This window comes from Alosa pseudoharengus, unplaced genomic scaffold (assembly GCF_046254945.1).
Source record: "Alosa pseudoharengus isolate Yale_2024_CS ecotype anadromous, Long Island Sound unplaced genomic scaffold, YU_APseudo_1.1 YU_APseudo_1.1_scf_19, whole genome shotgun sequence".
Classification (NCBI taxonomy): domain Eukaryota; kingdom Metazoa; phylum Chordata; class Actinopteri; order Clupeiformes; family Clupeidae; genus Alosa; species Alosa pseudoharengus.
The window spans coordinates 28,617,698-28,637,697 of record NW_027468657.1 but is presented as its reverse complement, the minus strand read 5'-3'; the positions used below and the strand labels follow the sequence as shown (position 1 = coordinate 28,637,697).

The 20,000-nt window shown below is 45.6% G+C and overlaps 1 protein-coding gene across 1 annotated transcript in view; it reads left to right on the top strand.

Annotated features, from left to right (window-relative positions):
* spock1 (SPARC (osteonectin), cwcv and kazal like domains proteoglycan 1) overlaps positions 1–20,000 on the top strand; it is a 195,233-nt gene that overhangs the window by 103,712 nt on the left and 71,521 nt on the right. Inside the window, exons 4-5 of the mRNA XM_076292205.1 lie at positions 3,783–3,811; positions 10,318–10,381. Of these exons, the coding sequence (XP_076148320.1) occupies positions 3,783–3,811; positions 10,318–10,381 (93 nt within the window). The remainder of the gene's footprint in view (positions 1–3,782; positions 3,812–10,317; positions 10,382–20,000) is intronic.

The following is a 20,000-nucleotide window of genomic DNA, read 5'->3' as shown; positions in this document are numbered from 1 at the left end:
GCCTCATTTACCCACGTCCCCCACCCTCCTGACTTTGCTTCGGCGCATTGCTCTCCATCCATCTCTCATGTCCCATGGTCCTGTGCGCTCTGACCTGTCCTGTGGTGTCCCAGCCTGTCCTCTCCTCTCTTTCTCCTCTCCTTCTACGGTTGTTTGATTCTTTTTTTCTCTTCTCTCTGGTATGTTCTAGAATACTTCTGTCTGTCCATTTGCCTCACTCTCTCTTACTCTCGCTCCTCCCTCCCTCTTCTGATCTTCCCTCTTTTGTCATTTCCTTTGCTATACACTTCTGCTCCTCTTGAGAAATCCTCTCCTCCTCCTCATCTCTTCACCTCTCATCACCTCTCATCACCTCTCCTCTCCTCCCTCCCCTTCCCTCCCCTCCTCCCCTCTCCTCTCCTCTGCTCTCCTCTTCTCTCCTTTCCTCTCCCCTCCTCTCCTCTCCTCTCTCCTCCTCTCCTCCCCTCTCCCCTCCTCTCCTCCCTCCCCTTCCCTACTCTCCTCTCCCCTGCTCCCCTGGACATAAATGACTGTGGCAGTTATAACTCAGGATGTTTCCTCTATTGCTCCCTCTCCACTTCTACAGACCTCTCCAGTTTATTGGAGAGTTCGCCGCGGCAGTGTTCATTGTGAAGATCCGGTGGTAATGGCAGACAGCGATAAAAAGCAGCTACAAAAAAAAAAAGAAAGAAAAGAGACGGAAATAAAAAGGAGATAAGTGTGCAGAGGAATGGGATCTTAATGATCAGCCATAACACACAGGCGACAATAAAATGGCGGAATGAAAGAGCGGGGACCACATTAACATGAGGGAAGATGGTAATAACGGCCCCAACTCATTAATATATTTATGCCGTTTGTGTACTCTCAGAAGATGATGAACAGAGATAGTCTCCTTCACTCAGCAGGTTAGCTCTCAACCTGAGCGTTGCCAGTTTTACTCACTTTTTAATGTTTTTTTTACTTTGATGAGGCGACAGAGTGATTGAGATCGAATTTATACGAGAAAGAGGAACTGAGGTAGGGGAAGCAAGATAAAGGGGAGAGTGTTTTGAAGTGACACAATCATTTTTTTACCGCACCTCGTTGCAGAATCTCTAGCAATTTCTGTTACTCACTGAAACTTTTTCCCATTCATCCTCGGTAATGCATATTAAAGTGCAAACAGCGTAGGATGTCTGTTAGAAAAAAAAAGATAATTCAGATGAAGCCAATCCTCTCAGAACGACTCTGTCCTGCCTATTCAGATTACCCATCGGAGCCCCACCATCCACCAAACAAACGGCGCCAAACAGCGAAGAAAAGGAGAATAAACAGACAAAGTCGAGTGGCCCCTGAGGACCAACACGACTCACATAATGTTCGACAAGCCAGAGAACAGCATCTCGGTAAACCTGATGCCTGATGCGGTCTTAGGCCATTAGGAGGAGACGAGTGGAGCACATGAGGGCCCGCTGAAGGGTTAGTCATGGCCTAGATTCCCCGCTCGAGCCAGCACCGCCATGACAACAGCGACAACGGCAGTCCCGGGAGATCGCATCACGGGGAGGAATGCACGGGGCACAATCTACGTGAAACCATTCATGTCGACAAGCACTAAAAATACAAAACCTCCGGTGTCCCCGGGCACCCTCATTTCGTTCGTTCGCTTAATTATACGGCCGAGCCTCAAAGTGGCAGACCTAGATTACACACGCTCTGTGCTGAGTCGACAGTGTTAAACTAATGCCGTGAAAATGCGGGCGACGGAACATGGTCCAAGAGGAGGATCTTGGGGGTTATCCTTTAAGCTGGGGAGCAAGGCTCTGATTGGGCCATACCGAGAGAAAGAGAGAGAGAAAGGAAAGAGGAGGGAGAGGGAGAGAGAGAGAGAGAGGTGTGCAGGGGTCAGATGCAGTGAGATAATTACATGTGACTGTATAATAAGCATTGATAATAGGCTTTTGGCAGGTCGATACAAATTAATTTCTGCTTAATGTGTAATTACCCCCCCTACTGTTAAACGAAAGGAAACGTAATGAGATGATCAAGAATTATAACATGTTCCTCTATTCAAGATACCCTCAGAATCAGAATGGCTCTGTTAGAATCCAGCATTGTAATGAAAGAAGGCAGAAGGTAGAGCCTCACTCAACAAAGATGCTCTCCAGCATCAGGAATTCAGCAACAGGAATCAATCAGTATTAGTGAAGGTCTACTCTATGGCAACATCACACACATCTTACAGAGCCTGAATATTTGGGTACTGGTGGACGACCTCTTAATTAGGTACACCTTGCTAGTAACGGGTTGCACCCCCTTTGCCTTCAGAATGGCCTTAATTCTTTGTGGCATAGATTCAAGATGTTGGTCTATATTGACATGATGGCATCATGCAGTAGCTGCAGATTTGTTAGCTGCATATCCATGATGTGAATCTCCTGTTCCACCTCATCCCCAAAGGTGCTCTATTGCATTGAGATCTGGTGACAGTTGAGGTCATTTGAGTACAGTGAACTCACTGTCATGTTCAAGAAACCAGTTTGATAGGATTCGAGCTTTGTGACATGGTGCTTTATGGAAGTGTGGGTACACTGTGGTCATAAAGGGATGGGCGTGGTCAGCAATGCTCAGGTAGGCTGTGGCATTTAAACAATGTTCAATTGGTACGAAGAGCCCCAGAGTGTGGCAAGAAAAGATCCCCCACAGAATGTTGGTGAGCCCATGCAAATTGTAGCCTCGGTCTCCTGTCCTTAGCTGACAGTAGTGGCATTTGGTGAGGTCCTCTTGCTGCATCTGCTTCAGGGTTCGACATGATGTGCATTCAGAGATGCTCCTCTGCATACCCGTGTTGTAATGAGTGGTCCTCTGAGTTACTGTTGCCTTTTTATCAGCTCGAACCACAGTCTGGCCATTCTTTACTGACCTCTGGCATCAACAAAGCATTTTCGCCCAGAGAACACTCACTCAATTTTGTCTTTTTTTTAGACCATTCTCTGAAAACCCTAGAGATGGGTGTATGTGTATTGGATGCTTAGATGAAGATGGATTTAGAAATGAAATTCAGTTTTCACTGTGAAATGTTTGTGGCCTGGGAAGGCCTGAGGCACAGAGTGGTAATCTGAAGGCTACGGAACCTGAGCCAGTGTCCTGCCCCTGCTTCCTGGTGATTGGAGATTTGTCAAGACACTGCTCTAGTCTGTGTGTGGCCTATTGGTCTACTCTGTCTGAGATACAGTTCGATTGGTCGAAAAGGTCTAGCCATATGGCCCATTGCCTCGGATGCAAGTATTCATTAGGCCGGTCTGATTGGCCTTTCTGCCAATCTCTCACTTCTTGATTGGTCTCAAGAGCAGCCTATTGATCCAAGAGTCTCATCTGCATATTACCCTTGACTTTTAAGTGCTAGTCTGATTCATGGATTTCTCTCTCTTTCTTTCTTTCATTCTCTCCCTTCTTCTATGGTGGCCTCTCAAACGTCTGCATGCCCACAGTATGCTGCTCTGAGCATAAGCCCTTTTCCTTGGGTGCTGCTGTCTGCCAATGCAGCACAACACACAAACAACAGCAAAATCCCTCTTTTAATTATAGATCTTTGATCAATACGCTATACAGCTAGCGAGAGCAGAACCGAGAGCGTTCCCCTGGACTAATTGCTACCCGTGCTTGACTGACAGAGGAGGTGGCATTATCATGGGCCTGGGTGCAGATGCCATGGAAGGATAGTGTATCCCAAGCTGAAGGCTGTCTGCTGCTGCATGCGTGAATTTATGGACGTGCGATAGGATCAGGGTTTTCCATAGCGGCTCCGACTCTGTCCCTCGCTCTAGCTGCCGTTTTCCCTCCCACTCGTTCTGTTTATGAGATACACAGTATGTACACACACACAGACACACACTCTCACACACACACACTCACACACACACACATACATACAGCATACACGGCAAGTATGATAAAAGAGAGCCAATTTCAGCACAGTCAATATTGTCAGTTATTTGAGGCAACAAGTGTGTGTGTGTGTGTGTGTGTGTGTGTGTGTGTGTGTGTGTGTGTGTGTGTGTGTATGTCTGTGTAAAAGAGAGAGAGTGCAAGAGAGAGAAAGAGAGAAGTGAATAGAGCAAAAACCACTACAGCAAGTACAGATTTTGCTATACAGATTTTGTGTGTGGGTTTTTATCCCCGTAACGCAATAGCTTTCACTGGAAGACAACGGTTTTTGTGTCTGCTGCTGAGTATTTATGCTTTGACATTACACAAGAAGTTGTGTTTGCGGAAAAAAAAAACTTGCCTTTCCACATTTTCATATAGGTCAGTTCTTTCTCTTGCATGTCTGTGCCTGTTTTCTCCCGAAATAAACCTTTTTCAAAAGGTTCCTATGTGTAACCAGCAAAATGTCACCCATGCCTTGACATTTACATAAATGTTGTTCATTTATGGGGCATTGTCGATCCCTGCACTTTGTTCCTAGTCTCACAAACACACACGTACAGTACACACACACACACACACACACACACACACACACACACACACAGTCAAGCATATAAAAGCTGTTTTCACATAGTACTTTCTAGACATTCTGTTTCTTTCCTTGCCTTTCTAAAGGTCATTCTGGGAAGCGTAGTCTTATTTAACCATATAATGGCCTGTCTCCCTCAGGTGTCATAGCAACCTGAACTACAGTCAAGTGTTCATCGATTTATGGATGTAAGCTGGGTGGGGGGAGGAGTGAATGCACGTCAGATCCCTCTTAAACTACTGTACTGTAGTCTTCTTCATTGCCATTATATCCCAGGCTCTTTCTAGGCGTCCAACGAGGAGTGAATAGTCTCTCACTACAACTCACTGGAAACCTCACTGCAGCTTACCATCGCATCAGCATTCAGGAGCATCGCTGGATGATAATTCTCCCATGGCCGTCTCTGTCTTGCTGATGCCTGAGCTGAGCGCTCTGATTTGAAATGCATGATCAAGATAGCAGATTGAAAGTGGGGATTACGGAGTCTCTATGTGGTCTGAGGCCAACAGAGGTACACTTACACAACACAAGCAGCTTCTCCAGCACGATTACAATGATATTTCACATGGAGCTCACAGTGAATAGGCTGCGGATAGGCTATTATGCATTTCTTATGGCAAATACCAGTGTTAGCACAGATACAGTGGATAGTTCTGGAGATGAATCAGAATGGATAACAAAAAGGAATGCAATTTAACATAGCTGCTTAGTTATTCCAATGGCAACATTAGGAAAAGAAATCAGTTGGGTAAATGAGCTGTGCTGATAATCTCATGCAGATTGCTCAAATTCATTAGCGGCTTCAGGTTTAGAGTTGCATATTCAGATGCTTCCACACCGCAAGTGTTTTCAAGAGCATTTTCCTCCTCTTACAAACACGCAAACACACACACACACACACACACACACAGACACACACAGACACACACACACACACAGAGTTGCTACTTCTCTACCTAAGTTAGTAACAGCACCTGTGAGCATTGACAGCTCACACAAAGACACACACACACACACACACACACACACACACACACGCCCTGTCAGCAGCCTGTGTCGGCTTAACTGAGCAGCCCACTCGATGGGAGCATGAAAGATCTCCCTCCATGGGGGAGGAAGGCAGGCGGCAGCTTGCTGCCTATGCACTTTCCTGCCACTGTAAAGGCCCATTGTTCCTCAGGGCACGGCGCTTTGCTGCAGGCGCCATTCGGGCTCTTTATCGCCGGGCCCCAGTCACGCTCCTGCAGAGACGGCTGTTGCTCAAGTTAAGCTTCCACTTCTAGAGTTGGCGAAATTATTTAGACTGTTTGTTCATTTTATTTATTTATCTATAATGATGGGATGGTGACAAAGGTATTTAAAGGAACCATATGTAAGATTGTGGCCAAAACTGGTACTGCAATCATTTTCAAATTACTGTAGAGCGGTGTATCCCCTCCCCCTCCCCCCTGACTCGAGGTTGCCAAACCCGATGCCGAAACATCACTGACTCTGTGATTAGTAGATAGGTGGAGGGTGGCGCATCAAGCCAAAACACAACATGGCATTACAAAACACAACATCAACATCAGTTGAGGGCTGCAACTTCACTTTTTAAATGACAATATCCTGGCCGGACTACTGTTGTCAGTGATATAAGTATTTGAAATGAACATGACTTCTTAATGTCTAGTGAAATATCAGGGCCATTTTATGATTAATTGTAATACATTTCTTACATACGGTTCCTTTAAGACTGATGTGGCTGACCTTAGTGCAGACCTGGCCTTAATGCAGACCTGACCTTAGTGTAGACCTGACCGTAGTGCAGACCTGACCTTAGTGCAGACCTGACCTTAGTGCAGACCTGGCCTTAGTGACCTGAGCTTAGTGCACACCTGACCTTAGTGACCTGGCCTTAGTGCAGACCTGGCCTGAACTGCTGGTGGTTTGTGTGTGTTTGTGTCTGTCTCTATGTCTATGTATATAGTACATATAGTACATGTATATAGAAATATAATCACCTTGCTTTGTGTGATTAATTTCTCTGTGCTTAGCACTGATTTCCATTTGCTGATATTTGAGAAAGGGACTCAAACTCATTAAGATATTGACAATAGAGATGCACAATATTGTCAGTATGACATTAGTATCGGCAGATATGTAATGGATAATGGACGACACGGCGTTCGGTTCACAGAAAGAAATGTATGTTTGAGGTGGTAAAGCGGCCCTGACGAGCCAGCGGAGGGCTGTTACACCTCGTAAGGGCATTACTTTCTTTGAAACCGAACCGTTTGGCGAATCAATATACAGTAAGTGTGATACGGCCAAAAAACTGGAGCTACTTCATAGGTGTGCAAATAAGCTACGGTTATTCCACGTTCTAAAGAACGCATGACAATGGGAAATTCAACCAAGCAGTGGTATAAGAACAACTTAAGAATTGTATTATCAGCATGGGCAGATCGACCATTGATCCTTGAGACAAGATGGAAAGCGATGAGTGATTTAAAGCATGTCTAACAGCTTGTCACTGTGCGCCTCCACAAAGCTCCAAACAAAGGAACCAGTACACAACAGTCTTTGGAAAGAAACCAAGTAATTAAAGCACGGTATAAACAGAGAGAAAAACTTCTGTTAATCTCATAGACAACGCACATAGACAAAGAAAGATCACTTTTGGCAAACTTATGAAAGCCCACAGTATAGATACACATAAAATACAAATGCACCCCCTCCACACACACACACACACACACACACACACACACACACACACACACACACACACACACATAGAGATACAGAGAGATACACACGCTGTACAGTGTTGCATAACAATAACACAGCATATTAACTTCTGTCATTAGATATCTCTCTCTTTGTCATGTTCCTCTCTCTCAGCCAGTTGAAGGACCAGCAGTGTTGTCATTTACGATACCCGGATGAGTGCAAGAAAGAACAGATAGAGAAAGAGGAAGAAGAAGAAGAAGAGTGCCTGGAAGCCGAGAGCAAGGGGAGAGGGATGCGCAAAATGGATAAATAACTAATAAACAAACCAATAAGGCGCTGCAAGTCCATTACTGGCTGAGGGACGCATTAAATGAGGCGGGAGCAAGGCAAAGCAAATATCTCATTTCAGTTTAATGTGCCTGAGCCTGACCGCACAATCTCTTCTATCTCCCGTCTCGCTCTCCCTCTGTCTCTCTTCACCCCCCGCTCTCTTCATCCCTCCCTCCTTCTCCTCTCTCTCTCTCTTTCTCTCTCTCTTTCTTGCTCCTCTCTCACTCTCTCTCTCTTGCTCCTCTCTCTCTCTCTCTCTCATTGTTTACTACGCGGATTTAAGAAGAAGAAAAAAAGGCTGTCAGCAGACACATATAAAACAGACACTGTATCAGCAGCAGCAGCGACCCGGAGTCCTGGGCTATCGTGAGACTGATTCAAGAGATGCACACACACAAATACACACAAATGTGATTCCTCTGGAAATGGAGAGAGACGATGCCGAGGTGGACAGGCTGAGGAGAGGAGAAGGCAGTTACAACTGGATTGATTTTTTTCTCCCTTCTCCTTTTTTGTGGTGCAGCACTATCAATTTGCAAAAGAACACATACACACACAAACACACATACATATATACGCATACTCCCTTTCACAAGCAAGCAGAAAACTGTGCGCACACACACACACACACACATACACACGCACACACATGCTCACACACACACACAAGCAAAACAAAACAAACAAATGAAGAGCAGACCACAAATCTAAAATTAACCACAAAATCGATTCAGGACAGCTCCATTTCGCCCACCCCGGCACTTTTGGCCCAACTTTAAAGGGGTGCAAAAGAAGTGCAGGTGGCGGCAGATCAGATAAACACTGATTGCTCTGGAGTCGCTCTCACTCAACCCCATGACTGCGGTTGTCAGACACAAGCCCTCCCCATACACACACACACACAGACACACACACACACACACACACTCTAACACTCTCTCTCTCACACACACACACATACACACACAATTACTCAGAAAAGGACAGGCACGCGCACACACATACACACACACACACATACACACACACACACACACACACACACTCAGACTCCGTGCTCCCTCTGCACGCCCTGCATGCCACTGGGGCAGATCAGAATGAGCAAACGTTTCAGAAATTGCTTTGAGTTTTTGTTCTTTCTCCCCTCCCTCCCTCCTTCTCCCCCTCCTTCTCTCCCTCCCTCTCCTCTCTCTGTCTATCTTTCCGTGCTCTGGCAGTGGCACTGCAGCAGGCTCCTGGCCTCTAGCCCAGTGCAGACTGACAGAGTGACAACTGAGGACAGAAGAGAGGGAGAGAGAGATAGAGAGAAGGGGGAGAGAGGAGAGAGATTGCAGAGCAGCGTAAATTGTAGAGGCAGAAAGAGGAGAAAAAAAGAATAAAAAGGCTTTGGAGGAGCTCTTGCTCTTTCTGCTGTCTGCGTTCTATCTCTAGCCATCTTTTTAATGTAATCTCCTGTCCTCTCTGGCTTCTTGATTCAGCTCTTCCTGTCTCTTACTCTTTTACTTTCTTTTATTCTTTCTTTCTTTCTTTCTTTCATTCTTTCTGTCTTTCTTTCTTCTCAATGTCTCTCTATTTCAGGCTCTTCCAGTCTTTATTGCAATCTTCTTGCGTATGGAATTGCTTTACTCTAGCTGCAGTGAGTCCACCTCTCTCCAGCTCTCCCTCTAGTTCACTTCTCACCCTATCCGATTTCATCCCTCTCTCTATCCTTCTGACTGAGATTACCCTCCATCTATCCATCCATTCATCTATCCATCATCCATTCATCAATCTATCCATCCATTCCTGTTTCTCTTTCCTTCCGTCTGAGATATGTCTTTGTCTCCTTGTCCACCTTTCTCTCTACCCCTTTTCTCAGATGGGCATCTCTGGCTATCTCTCTCTCTCTCTCTCTCTCTCTCTCTCTACTCCCACCATTCTTTCTCTCCCTCTATCCTTCTCCCTCCATCTCTCGGAGAGTTTTTCGGATGGCCGGTGCATGCTTTGCGGCGGTAGCTGGAGACCGGTGGGTGGCCCATAAATCGGTCGGGGCTCTCCGCTGTGCTCTCCCAGGGGGGGAGGCGGCTGGAGAAGGGAGAATAAAGCAAAGTCTGTCAGCGCCTCATAAAAACTCACGGCGCAATAAATATCCCGGCTGAATGAATTAGGAGATTAAATCACCATAAGTCGTTAATGCCACCCACACCAACACGCGGCGTGGAGTAGGTATGTGCCGCGCCATGAGTCTCCCTTTCCAGGCTCCTCTCTCTATCTCTCTCTCCTTATATCTCTCTCTCTATCTCTCTCTCTTTATATATCTCTCTTTCTCTGTCTCTCCATCAAGACTTCTCTCTTTTTCTCTCTCTGTCTATCGTGTGCGTGTGTAAGATTATCAGTTTATTTACTATTTTATGTGTTTAGAAATATTGTTCAATATGTGACAAATTGGCTGAGAAAGTTTGTTATTTCTCACTGCAGTCCAAGTCTGGCATCTCTCACTACTGCTTCCCTCTATACGCCAAATATGTGTCCACCCTTAAGAGCCACATGACATTTCTGTTGATGTAGTTTTGTTTCCCTTGCCCGTTGACCGCCGCGGGCTGCTTAAAGGTTTCTGGCCCCCTGACAAGAACCACTCTCACAGCCACTTACAGTCACAGTGTCCATCTCCCCCCCACTTCCCTAGAGGTCCTGATTTAGAGTGCTGAGTGCGGAACGTGGGAAATGAAGTTCTGCAGTCCAGCCCGGGCCCGCGGTGGGCCAGCTCTAAAAGTTCCTGTCTTTCTCCACAGACACAAAGGCCCGAGCCGGGAGGAACGTAGAACCGGGACCAAAGAGCCAATCGGCACCGGGGAAGTGGAAGATAGATGATGGAGGTGAGTGCTCAATGTGCTCCCACTTTAAATCCGTAGCTTTCAAATAGGCCGCTGCGATGGCGGGGCCAGGACGTTTGGTCAGTGGCTTGGTCAACAAACCCGCTTCAGGCTTCCGGAGTGCTGCTTTCTGTTGGATGAATCAGAAGCAGCCTTGCATTCTGTTAATTCCTTGCTTTCAATGTTTTGTACGGCTCAGCCACCGGAGCAATGGAAATGTTTTGCAGCAGCCTCCATCTTGTGTGGGCTTGTAAATACCATGGTTCAGTAAGTGCTGAATATGTGTTTAAAAGTTGTAGGCTTTTAAGCACATGTTGTGCTTCTACTGCATCATCATGTTGGCTGAAGCCACAAAAAGCTTTTGGTGAGCAGCTGTTCTGCGGCAGTACTCTGTGATGTTGCCGAATGCAAAATGAATTGTGTCCGAGCGGTGTTGTGAGAGTCCGTGCTGATTTACATGAGAAAGCAGTTTGCAAATGTGTATTTGCTCAACCGAGAGTTGTTTCATTGTGGACTATCATACTGCAGTGTGAGTTTGTGTGTGTGTGTGTGTGTGTGTGTGTGTGTGTGTGTGTGTGTGTGTGTGTGTGTGTGTGTGTGTGTGTGCGACTGTGGAAGATGTCAGTCCTTTTAGAGGATGTGGAGGATGTTCCACAATACCATTTTTTCAACAGTGAGAAACAGACTCAGAGAGAGAGAGAATGAGAGAGAGAATGAGAGCGAGAAAAAGTTTCAGATCAAAGCCCCAGCCCCTCTGTAGCGATGTGGGCCGCACAGCAGAGGGTACCGTGCCTCTGATAGCACTTTGCCTGCGGGCGCAGTGTTCTGTGAAACCCATCTGAGCGCAGCGCCAGCGCTCCACGGAACCAGCCGGAAGGGTGGCACTTATCGCCCTTATTAAGATCACGCCGCCCTCTCTAATTCCATGTTGGAACATGAGTCTTTATTACGCTCCACTAGATTCCAGTAGGCTCTGCCTCCTTCCTCCCCTTTCTCTATCTGTTCTTTTTTTTCTACACGTTTAGAAGTTTCTACTTCTCTCTCTCTCTCTCTGTATTTCTCTCTTTCTCTCTCCGAAATGGAAAGGATTGTTAATTTTCAGATATGGTGATGTGCCTCATTAGAAGGCTATGAGATGTGATTGATGCTAGTATTATGCGTTCCAATGTTTGTGGAGATGGAGTGAGACAGCGAGAAAGTGAGTTGTAGTAGGAAGATAAAGGAGGAGAGAGTAACACTTTGACAGCGCTGGCCCTAGTCTTCCGCTGCTGCTCTGTTTCTCGCTCTGAGTCTGGTCTGTTTTTCAGTCTCATGGTGTCAGTCTTATCTGAGGTGGGTATTTGATATGCATCAGGCAGCGGATGGAGGTGCTCCTTCAGTGAGACTGTGTGGAAGGGCAAGAATAGTGAGACACGACTTTATACACACGCACGCACACACACACACACACACACACACACACACACACACACACACACACACACACACACACACACACACACACACACACACACATAAACACAGGTGTACTCACAGACATACAGTGTACAAATAAGCAGTACAAGGAAAACAAGCATATTTACAGTCAGGGAAACAAACTAATTCCCACCCTGTCTGACCTCTGCATGCAGCCAAGGTCTCATCTTACCTCTCAACTAACTCGCATACTGTAGAGCTCACTGGGCAGCCATGCCGTTTCTATGGTGACGAAGAACTATGGTCATCCTGGAGGATTTTTTCGTTTTTTTTGGGCAGCTGTTGGACTGCCCCCCAGAGAGGCGACCGCCATGACCTATGCAGTGGAGGTCACACACCCTGGTCAAATACGGAGGGCATCTGTGTGTCTATAATTGGGACATTTGACCTGTGACCTGAAGGAAAGAGAGAGAGAGAGAGAGAGAGAGAGAGAGAGAGAGAGAGTCCAGCGTCCAGCGGGGATGAAAATTGATGAAGAAAAGAGGGGGTTTAGACAAAAGGGAGAGTGTGATAAGGGGAGGGGAAGGTGAAGGAGAGAAAGAATGAAGTGAAAAAGAAAGAAGAGTGACACAAAGAGGGTGAGAAACCCAGAGAGCAGGTGAGAGCGAGAGATGAGGAGACAGATGGAAGAGAGAGAGAGAGAGAGAGAGAGAGTGACAGAGAGAGAGAGAGAGAGAGAGAGAGAGAGAAAAAAGGTAATGTGAAGTCTCCAGCATGAAACTTCAGCCACTTGAAATGATGTCAGCCCGGGTAAGGAATAAAGGTGAAAGCAAAGCTCTGACTTAAGCCAAAACAATTTACACTGTCAATTGCCAACCCATTGCCAGCCCATCAAAAACCCATTCAGCCAGCAATGTCTGTGGTCGGTCTGGATTTAGATGAGATAACTGCGAAACTGCAAAAGGGTGCAGAGCAGTAAGATCAAGTATTTTCAAACACAGAGCCCCCTAAGCATTGAAGCCAGAATAGCCCATGCTGCTCCAATACTGGCCAACAGAAGCCACTGCTGTTTGAGCCAGAATGGTGGCATGGCTCTGGGCGTGGACGCGGTATTAAGGGAAAAGGAGTGAAACCAATCCAAAATGGCCTCCAGCAGGGTGAGGGGTACACTAATCTAATTAACCCTATGGGAAGGGAAGCTGGGAAAGCCGGTGTTTGTCCTTTTGGTGCCTGACTCGGGCACACACACCTCTGAGTCAGGTTGGCTGGCGAGTCGGTTGGCCTGGTCGGGCTCGTTTGAGTCGGCTGGCGTGGCAGCGGCGCTCATTAACTGGGCTGGCATCCCAGGTCGGTCTGCTCGGCGCTCCATTATGCATGAGACTCTGCCGGCCTCGCCTCCCACTGGGGGCTGGGAGTGTGCCTCTCATTAACTCTACTGGGGAATCGGAAAACAAGCACACAGGTACACAAACGCGCGCCCACACACTCACACACACTCACACACACACACACACTCACACACACATACAAGTGCACTTGGAGACAGACACACACACAAGTACTCACATACTTTATCCTATTATTGTGCTTCTGTGGTGTCTTGTGTGTTTCTTATCTTGCTGTACAGCACTCTGGCAACCTTGTGTTTGTTTAAACTGTGCTATATAAATAAAGCGGATTGGATTGGATTGGATTGGATATACACACACACACACACACACACACACACAAAGGTGCAAATAAAACACAGACACAAATAGACAGATACAGACACACACTTACAGTACACTCACAGACAGACAGACAGACAGACAGACACACACACACACACACACACCAGTATGCCAATCTTCTGTCATCATTACCCAAACGAAAAGCAGATTTTTCCATGAGCGGAGTTGACTGTCTTACATTTTTGTAAGCTATTTCATGTGCTACACAGGAATGCATGAAAATTGGGACTTTGTTAGTGTTGTGAGCTTGTGTATCACATCCATTAGGTATTTTTAGTGCTCGGATGGAAGACTCATTGAGTACGGAGAGAGGAGAAAATGGATGTGTTTTGGCCCAAGAGTCAGACATAGATCCAGACTGGCCACTGGGAGGTAATTAGGTGCAAAATCACCTCAGGTAACAAGTTTCACCATTGGCTGCTAATCCAGCCAGATGCCATCAAACTGAGGGCTGGATCCACTTTTGCTGAACTCGAACTCTCAATATCAGATTCTCAAGATGTGATTATAGTGGGCCAGAAGAATAGTAATGCTAGCAGTCATCATGTTACCATTCATAATGCTAATACTAGGCCTAATTCTAGCAGTTATCATGTTACCATTCATAATGCTAGTACGCCTAATGCTAGCAGTCATCATGTTTACATTCATAATGCTAGTACGCCTAATGCTAGTGGTCATCATGTTTACATTCATAATGCTAGTACGCTTAATGCTAGTGGTCATCATGTTTACATTCATAATGCTAGTACGCCTAATGCTAGCAGTCATCATGTTTACATTCATAATGCTAGTACGCCTAATGCTAGTGGTCATCATGTTTACATTCATAATGCTAGTAGTTCATATCATATGTGCCATCTTTGGGGTGTGCGTGTAGTTTTATGCCTCACAAGAGTTAAAGTAAAGTGAGGCAAAACCCCTCCAATAATGAAACACTGGTCAGTGTTGTTGACCTAACCACCCTGTTATGGAGATCTAATCCACCCTTTTTAAAAAAAAAAGGCATTGAAGGTCATTATAGACTGTTTAGGTGGATATTATAAACCCCTCCCTCCCTCCGATGTCCGATGGCAAGTGTTTACATTTGTTTATTGTACGTTTTGCATCATTTTTGGTAAATTACCTAAAAACTCTGGTGTAGAGAAGTGGAGAGTCTGAACGAAAATAACAAATACAATTCTAATGATAGTGAGGAGGCAGCCAGCTGAACTGATAAATAAGAAATGATACACAATATCATTTCCAAAATATATTGTTAATGCCGGTATATTATAACACCCCTATGCAGAACCGAATCAGAACTCAGCCCAGTCTGTTCTGGAGTTTTGTCCTCTCCAGGATGTTCCATGGACGCTGGATTTGCTATTATCAGTGGGACAGCTGGGGCTGTCATTTTAATCAATTCATGAAGTGCACTCTTTCCCTGAATGTCATTCAGTTTATTAATTATGCTCTCCTCTCTGCTGAAAGAGATGGGGTGAGTCTCTGAATTTACCCATCAAAGAAACTTTCTGCCATACTGTACCTTCCCCACAAGGACAACTTCTGTGGAGAAGTGTCCCTTGCTGCTCGCTTTCACTGAAGTAGCGAGGAGAGAGAGAGAGAGAGAAGAGAGAGAGGAGAGAGAGAGAGAGAGAGAGAAGGGAAGAAAGAGAGGCGTTGTGGTCTCTCTTCATGTCTGATAATGAAGGAGTGACTAATCCCCCCCCCATTCCCTCCTGGCTCTGTGCCCTTTCTTCCGGATCCTTCCATGGCGCTCAACCCCCCGTTCTGTTCCGTCAGCACTTCCAGCCGTGCTCCCTGGGATTTGGAGCTGCCCTGCAGAGTGGATTTAGATCATCTCACAACTTCCCTCCTTCAATGTCCTTAGCCAACCCCTCATCTCTCTCTCTCTCTGTGTCTCTCTCTCCCTCTCTTTCTTTCTCTCTCTCTCTCTCTCTGTCTCAATTCAATTCATGAAAGCTTTGTTGGCATGGACGTTACAGTGACATGATTGTCAAAGCCCAATTACATATACACATAATAGGACAAATAGGTTAAACCCAACTGAGAAAGTAAGTAAGACAATGGGATAGAGTACAGAAAAAGTTTCTCTCTCTCTCTCTCTCTCTCTCTCTCTCTCTCTCTCTCTCTGTCTTACTGAAAACCCCATCAGAGCAGGCTTGGCTGTATGTGTGAGCTCTGGATATGCTGTAATGATTAGAGGGAGACCAAGTCCAACTGGTCTGAGGTCAGCTGTGTGGACAACATGGCTCTCATTACTTTTATTAAGGCTGTCATGACTGTCTCGCAGGCAGTACACAGATCTCCATTGGTAGGTGCTTAATAACAATATGTGACTCATTCAGTACCTTAAGAAGGATTTATTTGATTGTGGGGTGTTAGTGAGACTAGACTGACATCGCAGCTGGTGAATCCACTTTTGTTCATAGCCTTACACACACACACACACACACACACACACACACACACACACACACACACACACACACACACATACAAGAGTCTCACCCTCTCTCTGCTCTTCTGTTTCTTCTCGTTAAAACACACACTAGTCCTCACATCTCTGTGCAGCAATGTTCCTCCAGTTATAGTATGTGTTAACTATCGCTATGGGGAGCCATGTCCTATACATAAATTACAGCCTGTTAAATGTTTACCCTCAAAGGGGGAATTCAATTCCTATGGCATATCTGCAAATGCAAAAATAATATGCACTAATTGTAATATGCAATAATTGTATTTCCAAATGCACAAACACTGTGTTTGTATGTGTTTGTGTGTGTGTGTGTTTGTGTATGTGTGTGAGAGAGAGAATTAATGTAAATATATAAATAACTCCTAATAATTCCACCTCATTTTGCCTGTAATAATTACCTCTAAAAAGAGAAAGAGATCTGAATGTTGCGAAGGCCACTTTTCGCCTTCGATGTAATTACCGAGGAGAGCCGAAATAGCCATCAAAGAGGCTCAAAGTAATGAGAGGGACAACAACCTTTTCTCCTCTCCTCTCCTCTCCTCTCCTCTCCACTCCTCTCCACTCCTCTCCTCTCCTCTCCTCTGGTCTCCTCTCCTCTCCTCTCCTCTCCACTCCTCTCCACATCTCTCCTCTCCACTCCTCTCCTCTCCTCTCCTCTCCTCTCCTCTGGTCTCCTCTCCACATCTCTCCTCTCCTCTCCTCTCCTCTCCACATCTCTCCTCTCCTCTCCTCTTTTCTCCTCTCCTCTCCTCTCCTCTCCTCTTTTCTCCTCCCCTCTCCTCTCCTCTCCTCTCCTCTCCTCTCCTCTCCTCTCCTCTCCTCTCCTCTCCTCTCCTCTCCTCTTTTCTCCTCTCCTCTCCTCTCCTCTCCTCTCCACATCTCTCTGACAGCTTCTCTGTCTCAGAAGCCCTGGAGCCAGACTTCACCCCGTGACCTTGACCCCCGTCTAACCGCCGTTAGGCATTCAATTTGAGTAAACAGGAAGCTCCTCACCCTAATTTCTCATGCTGATGTGGTGCTCTCTAATGAAGTTAGTCCTCGGCTCAACTTTTGTACCTGTCTATGTAACAGAACACTCATGATTGACTTTTAATTGGTGCAACCGACTGGTGCAATGAGTCACTTTAGCTCTTTGTCCTAATTGGCTGTCAGGGTGTGGAGAACGGTACACTGGGAGATGAAGTCGTTTTACATAACACAACTCAGGCCAAACACTTCTTTGTAATCCTACAGCCACCTCCCACCCCATTTACTGCGGGCACGTACATAGTACTATTTTTATTAGCCGAGAATGTAAGCACATTTTGCAGTGTTTATTTTCATTTGTTGTGCTTTCAGCTCATAGAAGCAACTGTTTGGTAAACATAAGGGCTTTATGTTTGTATTTTTTGCCCGGCCGTTTCGGGAACAAAGGATAGGAGAGTGACCTTGGGATGGCTGCGTAGGAGGCCGCTTTGATTAGTTTTTCCAGACTCTTTGCTGAGACTGATATATCTTAATAAAGCCATTTTATACCTTAGCAGATTTATTGTTTTTCTCATCTAGACAGATTGCTGAGCTTTCTCTGGCATTTGTTTGTGTGTGTGTGTGTGTGTGTGTGTGTGTGTGTGTGTGTGTGTGTGTGTGTGTGTGTGTGTGTGTGTCTTTGAGAGCAAGTGCGTGGCAGCACATTTTTCTATGCACACCTGGGTATGTATTTAGGGATATCCACCTTTGCATATATATTATTTGTTAGGTTTTATATGAGAGTGTGTGTGTGTGTGTAGAAATGTGAGTGTATCCGCTCGAGCTTGAATATGAAAGCCCTCTCATAAGTCTCTTGAATTGACACTCTCCTGGGAGAGATCAGGTAAGGCCACGCACTTGTCATCCGTCTCTCTGTCTCCTGTGCTCCTTCTCTCCCTCACTCATTCCTTCCCTACCTCTCTCTTTCTCTCTCTCTACCTCTCTCTGCCTCTCTCTGCCTCTCTCTCTTTCTCTCTCCTTCTCATCTCTCTCCCTTGCTCTCTTTCTCACGTAAATATTTAAGTGCATCTCCTGCAGCGATTATGATGGGGATAAATGTCAGCTCTCATTCCTCACGCCCGCCAAATGAGGCGATGGGATCAAAGCACAATCCTTATGAAGGCCACACACACACTTACAAACATACACACACACACACACACACACACACACACACACACACACACACACACACACACACACACACACACACATACACAAACATACACACACAAACAAACACACACACACACACACACATGCTTACACACACACAAACATACACACACACACACACACACACACACACACACACACACACACACACACACACACACACACATACACACACACACAAACTCATTTAGTGTGCTTATTCTAAGACAGGTGGGCATTTTGCATGTGTGTTTTTTTGTCTAGTTTTGCATGCTCTACTAAAAACACAAATCCTACACAGTACATACTACTACAGGTGAGGTTGTACAGAGTTGAATACTAGGAAAACACATTTTCTGTGTATATCCTTTACATACTTTGCGTTAAGTAGTCAGTCATACACTTGTTTTCTGAGAATTCCATCTATATAAAACATTAGCTGATTACAAACATGCGTTGTGAGTCACATTATAAAATGTAGAATAATTCTGCATGATGTTGCATTCTACATCATTTAGAATATTTTTACATTCATGTAAGGGATAATAATGGATGACCCAGTGTTCGGCTACCAGATGTTAATGCACCTCGAGGTGCATTAACGTTTGATACCTGAAGCTGTGGAGTCCATTATCCCACTTATACCACTGTTGCCACGCTTGTGTTAATTTACTGATATAAGTTCTGCCTTTTGATTGCTGAAACTGTCTTGTTTGCAGAACTGCTTTTTTCTGCCACACATCAATCGCGAGCATATTCCAAGATTCTGTTGAGCCTTAGCTTTGTAAAATCACTGTTTTATCTACTCCAAATGCAGTGTTACTGAGCTAAAAGCAATCTTAGTCATATGTTACAATGTTGCTATGCTCTGAACGTCTGTCAGATCGCTCTCTGTTGGAACGTGACCGTTCATTTACACTTCACAACGATTTTGGCGAATTGATATACAAGCGTAATGCAGCCAAAAAAATGGAACTACTTCATAGGTGTGCAAATCTGAAAAGTAATTGATGTTCTAAAGAGCACATCACAATAGGAAATGCAACCAAGCAGTGGTATAAATATTTATATTGTTCTTCTACTTGAGTGAATCTAAAGCTGTAAGGACCATTATGACATAAGTAATTATACACAGTGATGTTTCAATTCCTTTGTCTTGCTCGCTTGATCCATGCATTTTCTGTGTATGCAAGTTATTTTGTGTGTGTGTGTGTGTGTTTATGTGTGTGTGTGTGTATGCGTGTGTGTGTGTGAGAGAGAGAGACAGAGAGTGACAAAGAGAGAATGTGTGTGCACCTGTGATGGTCCAGCCATGCATAGCCTGTAAACTCGTCTTCTGTCAGTCTCGGTGGGCAAAGGGCTCCCAGTGGAGTGTGTCTGCGTTGGAGCATGCCAACTAAACCCCCATGCCCCTGAGCACCCCACACACCCCCACACACCCCTCCACACACCCCCACACACACCCCCACACACCCCACACACACCCCCACACACCCCACAGAGGTCTTATTCTCTCTGCTCTTTGAAGCTTCATAGTCCCACGGCCATATTCACATCATCTCTCTCTCTCTCCCACTCTCTCTCTCTCTCTCTCTCTCTCTCTCTCTCTCCCGCTCTCTCTCTCCTGTTATTTAAACATTCCATAAACATCCCCAGCACAGGGGTAAAAAAGCACAGGCCACCATAAATATTCTGAGTGTGTGCCAGGAGAGCCAATAGTCTTTTTGTCCCCATGAATATTCAGGGACTCAAGGGAGAAAGAGAGAAGGAGAGAGAGTGAATGAGTGAGAGAGAGAGATAGAGAGAGAGAG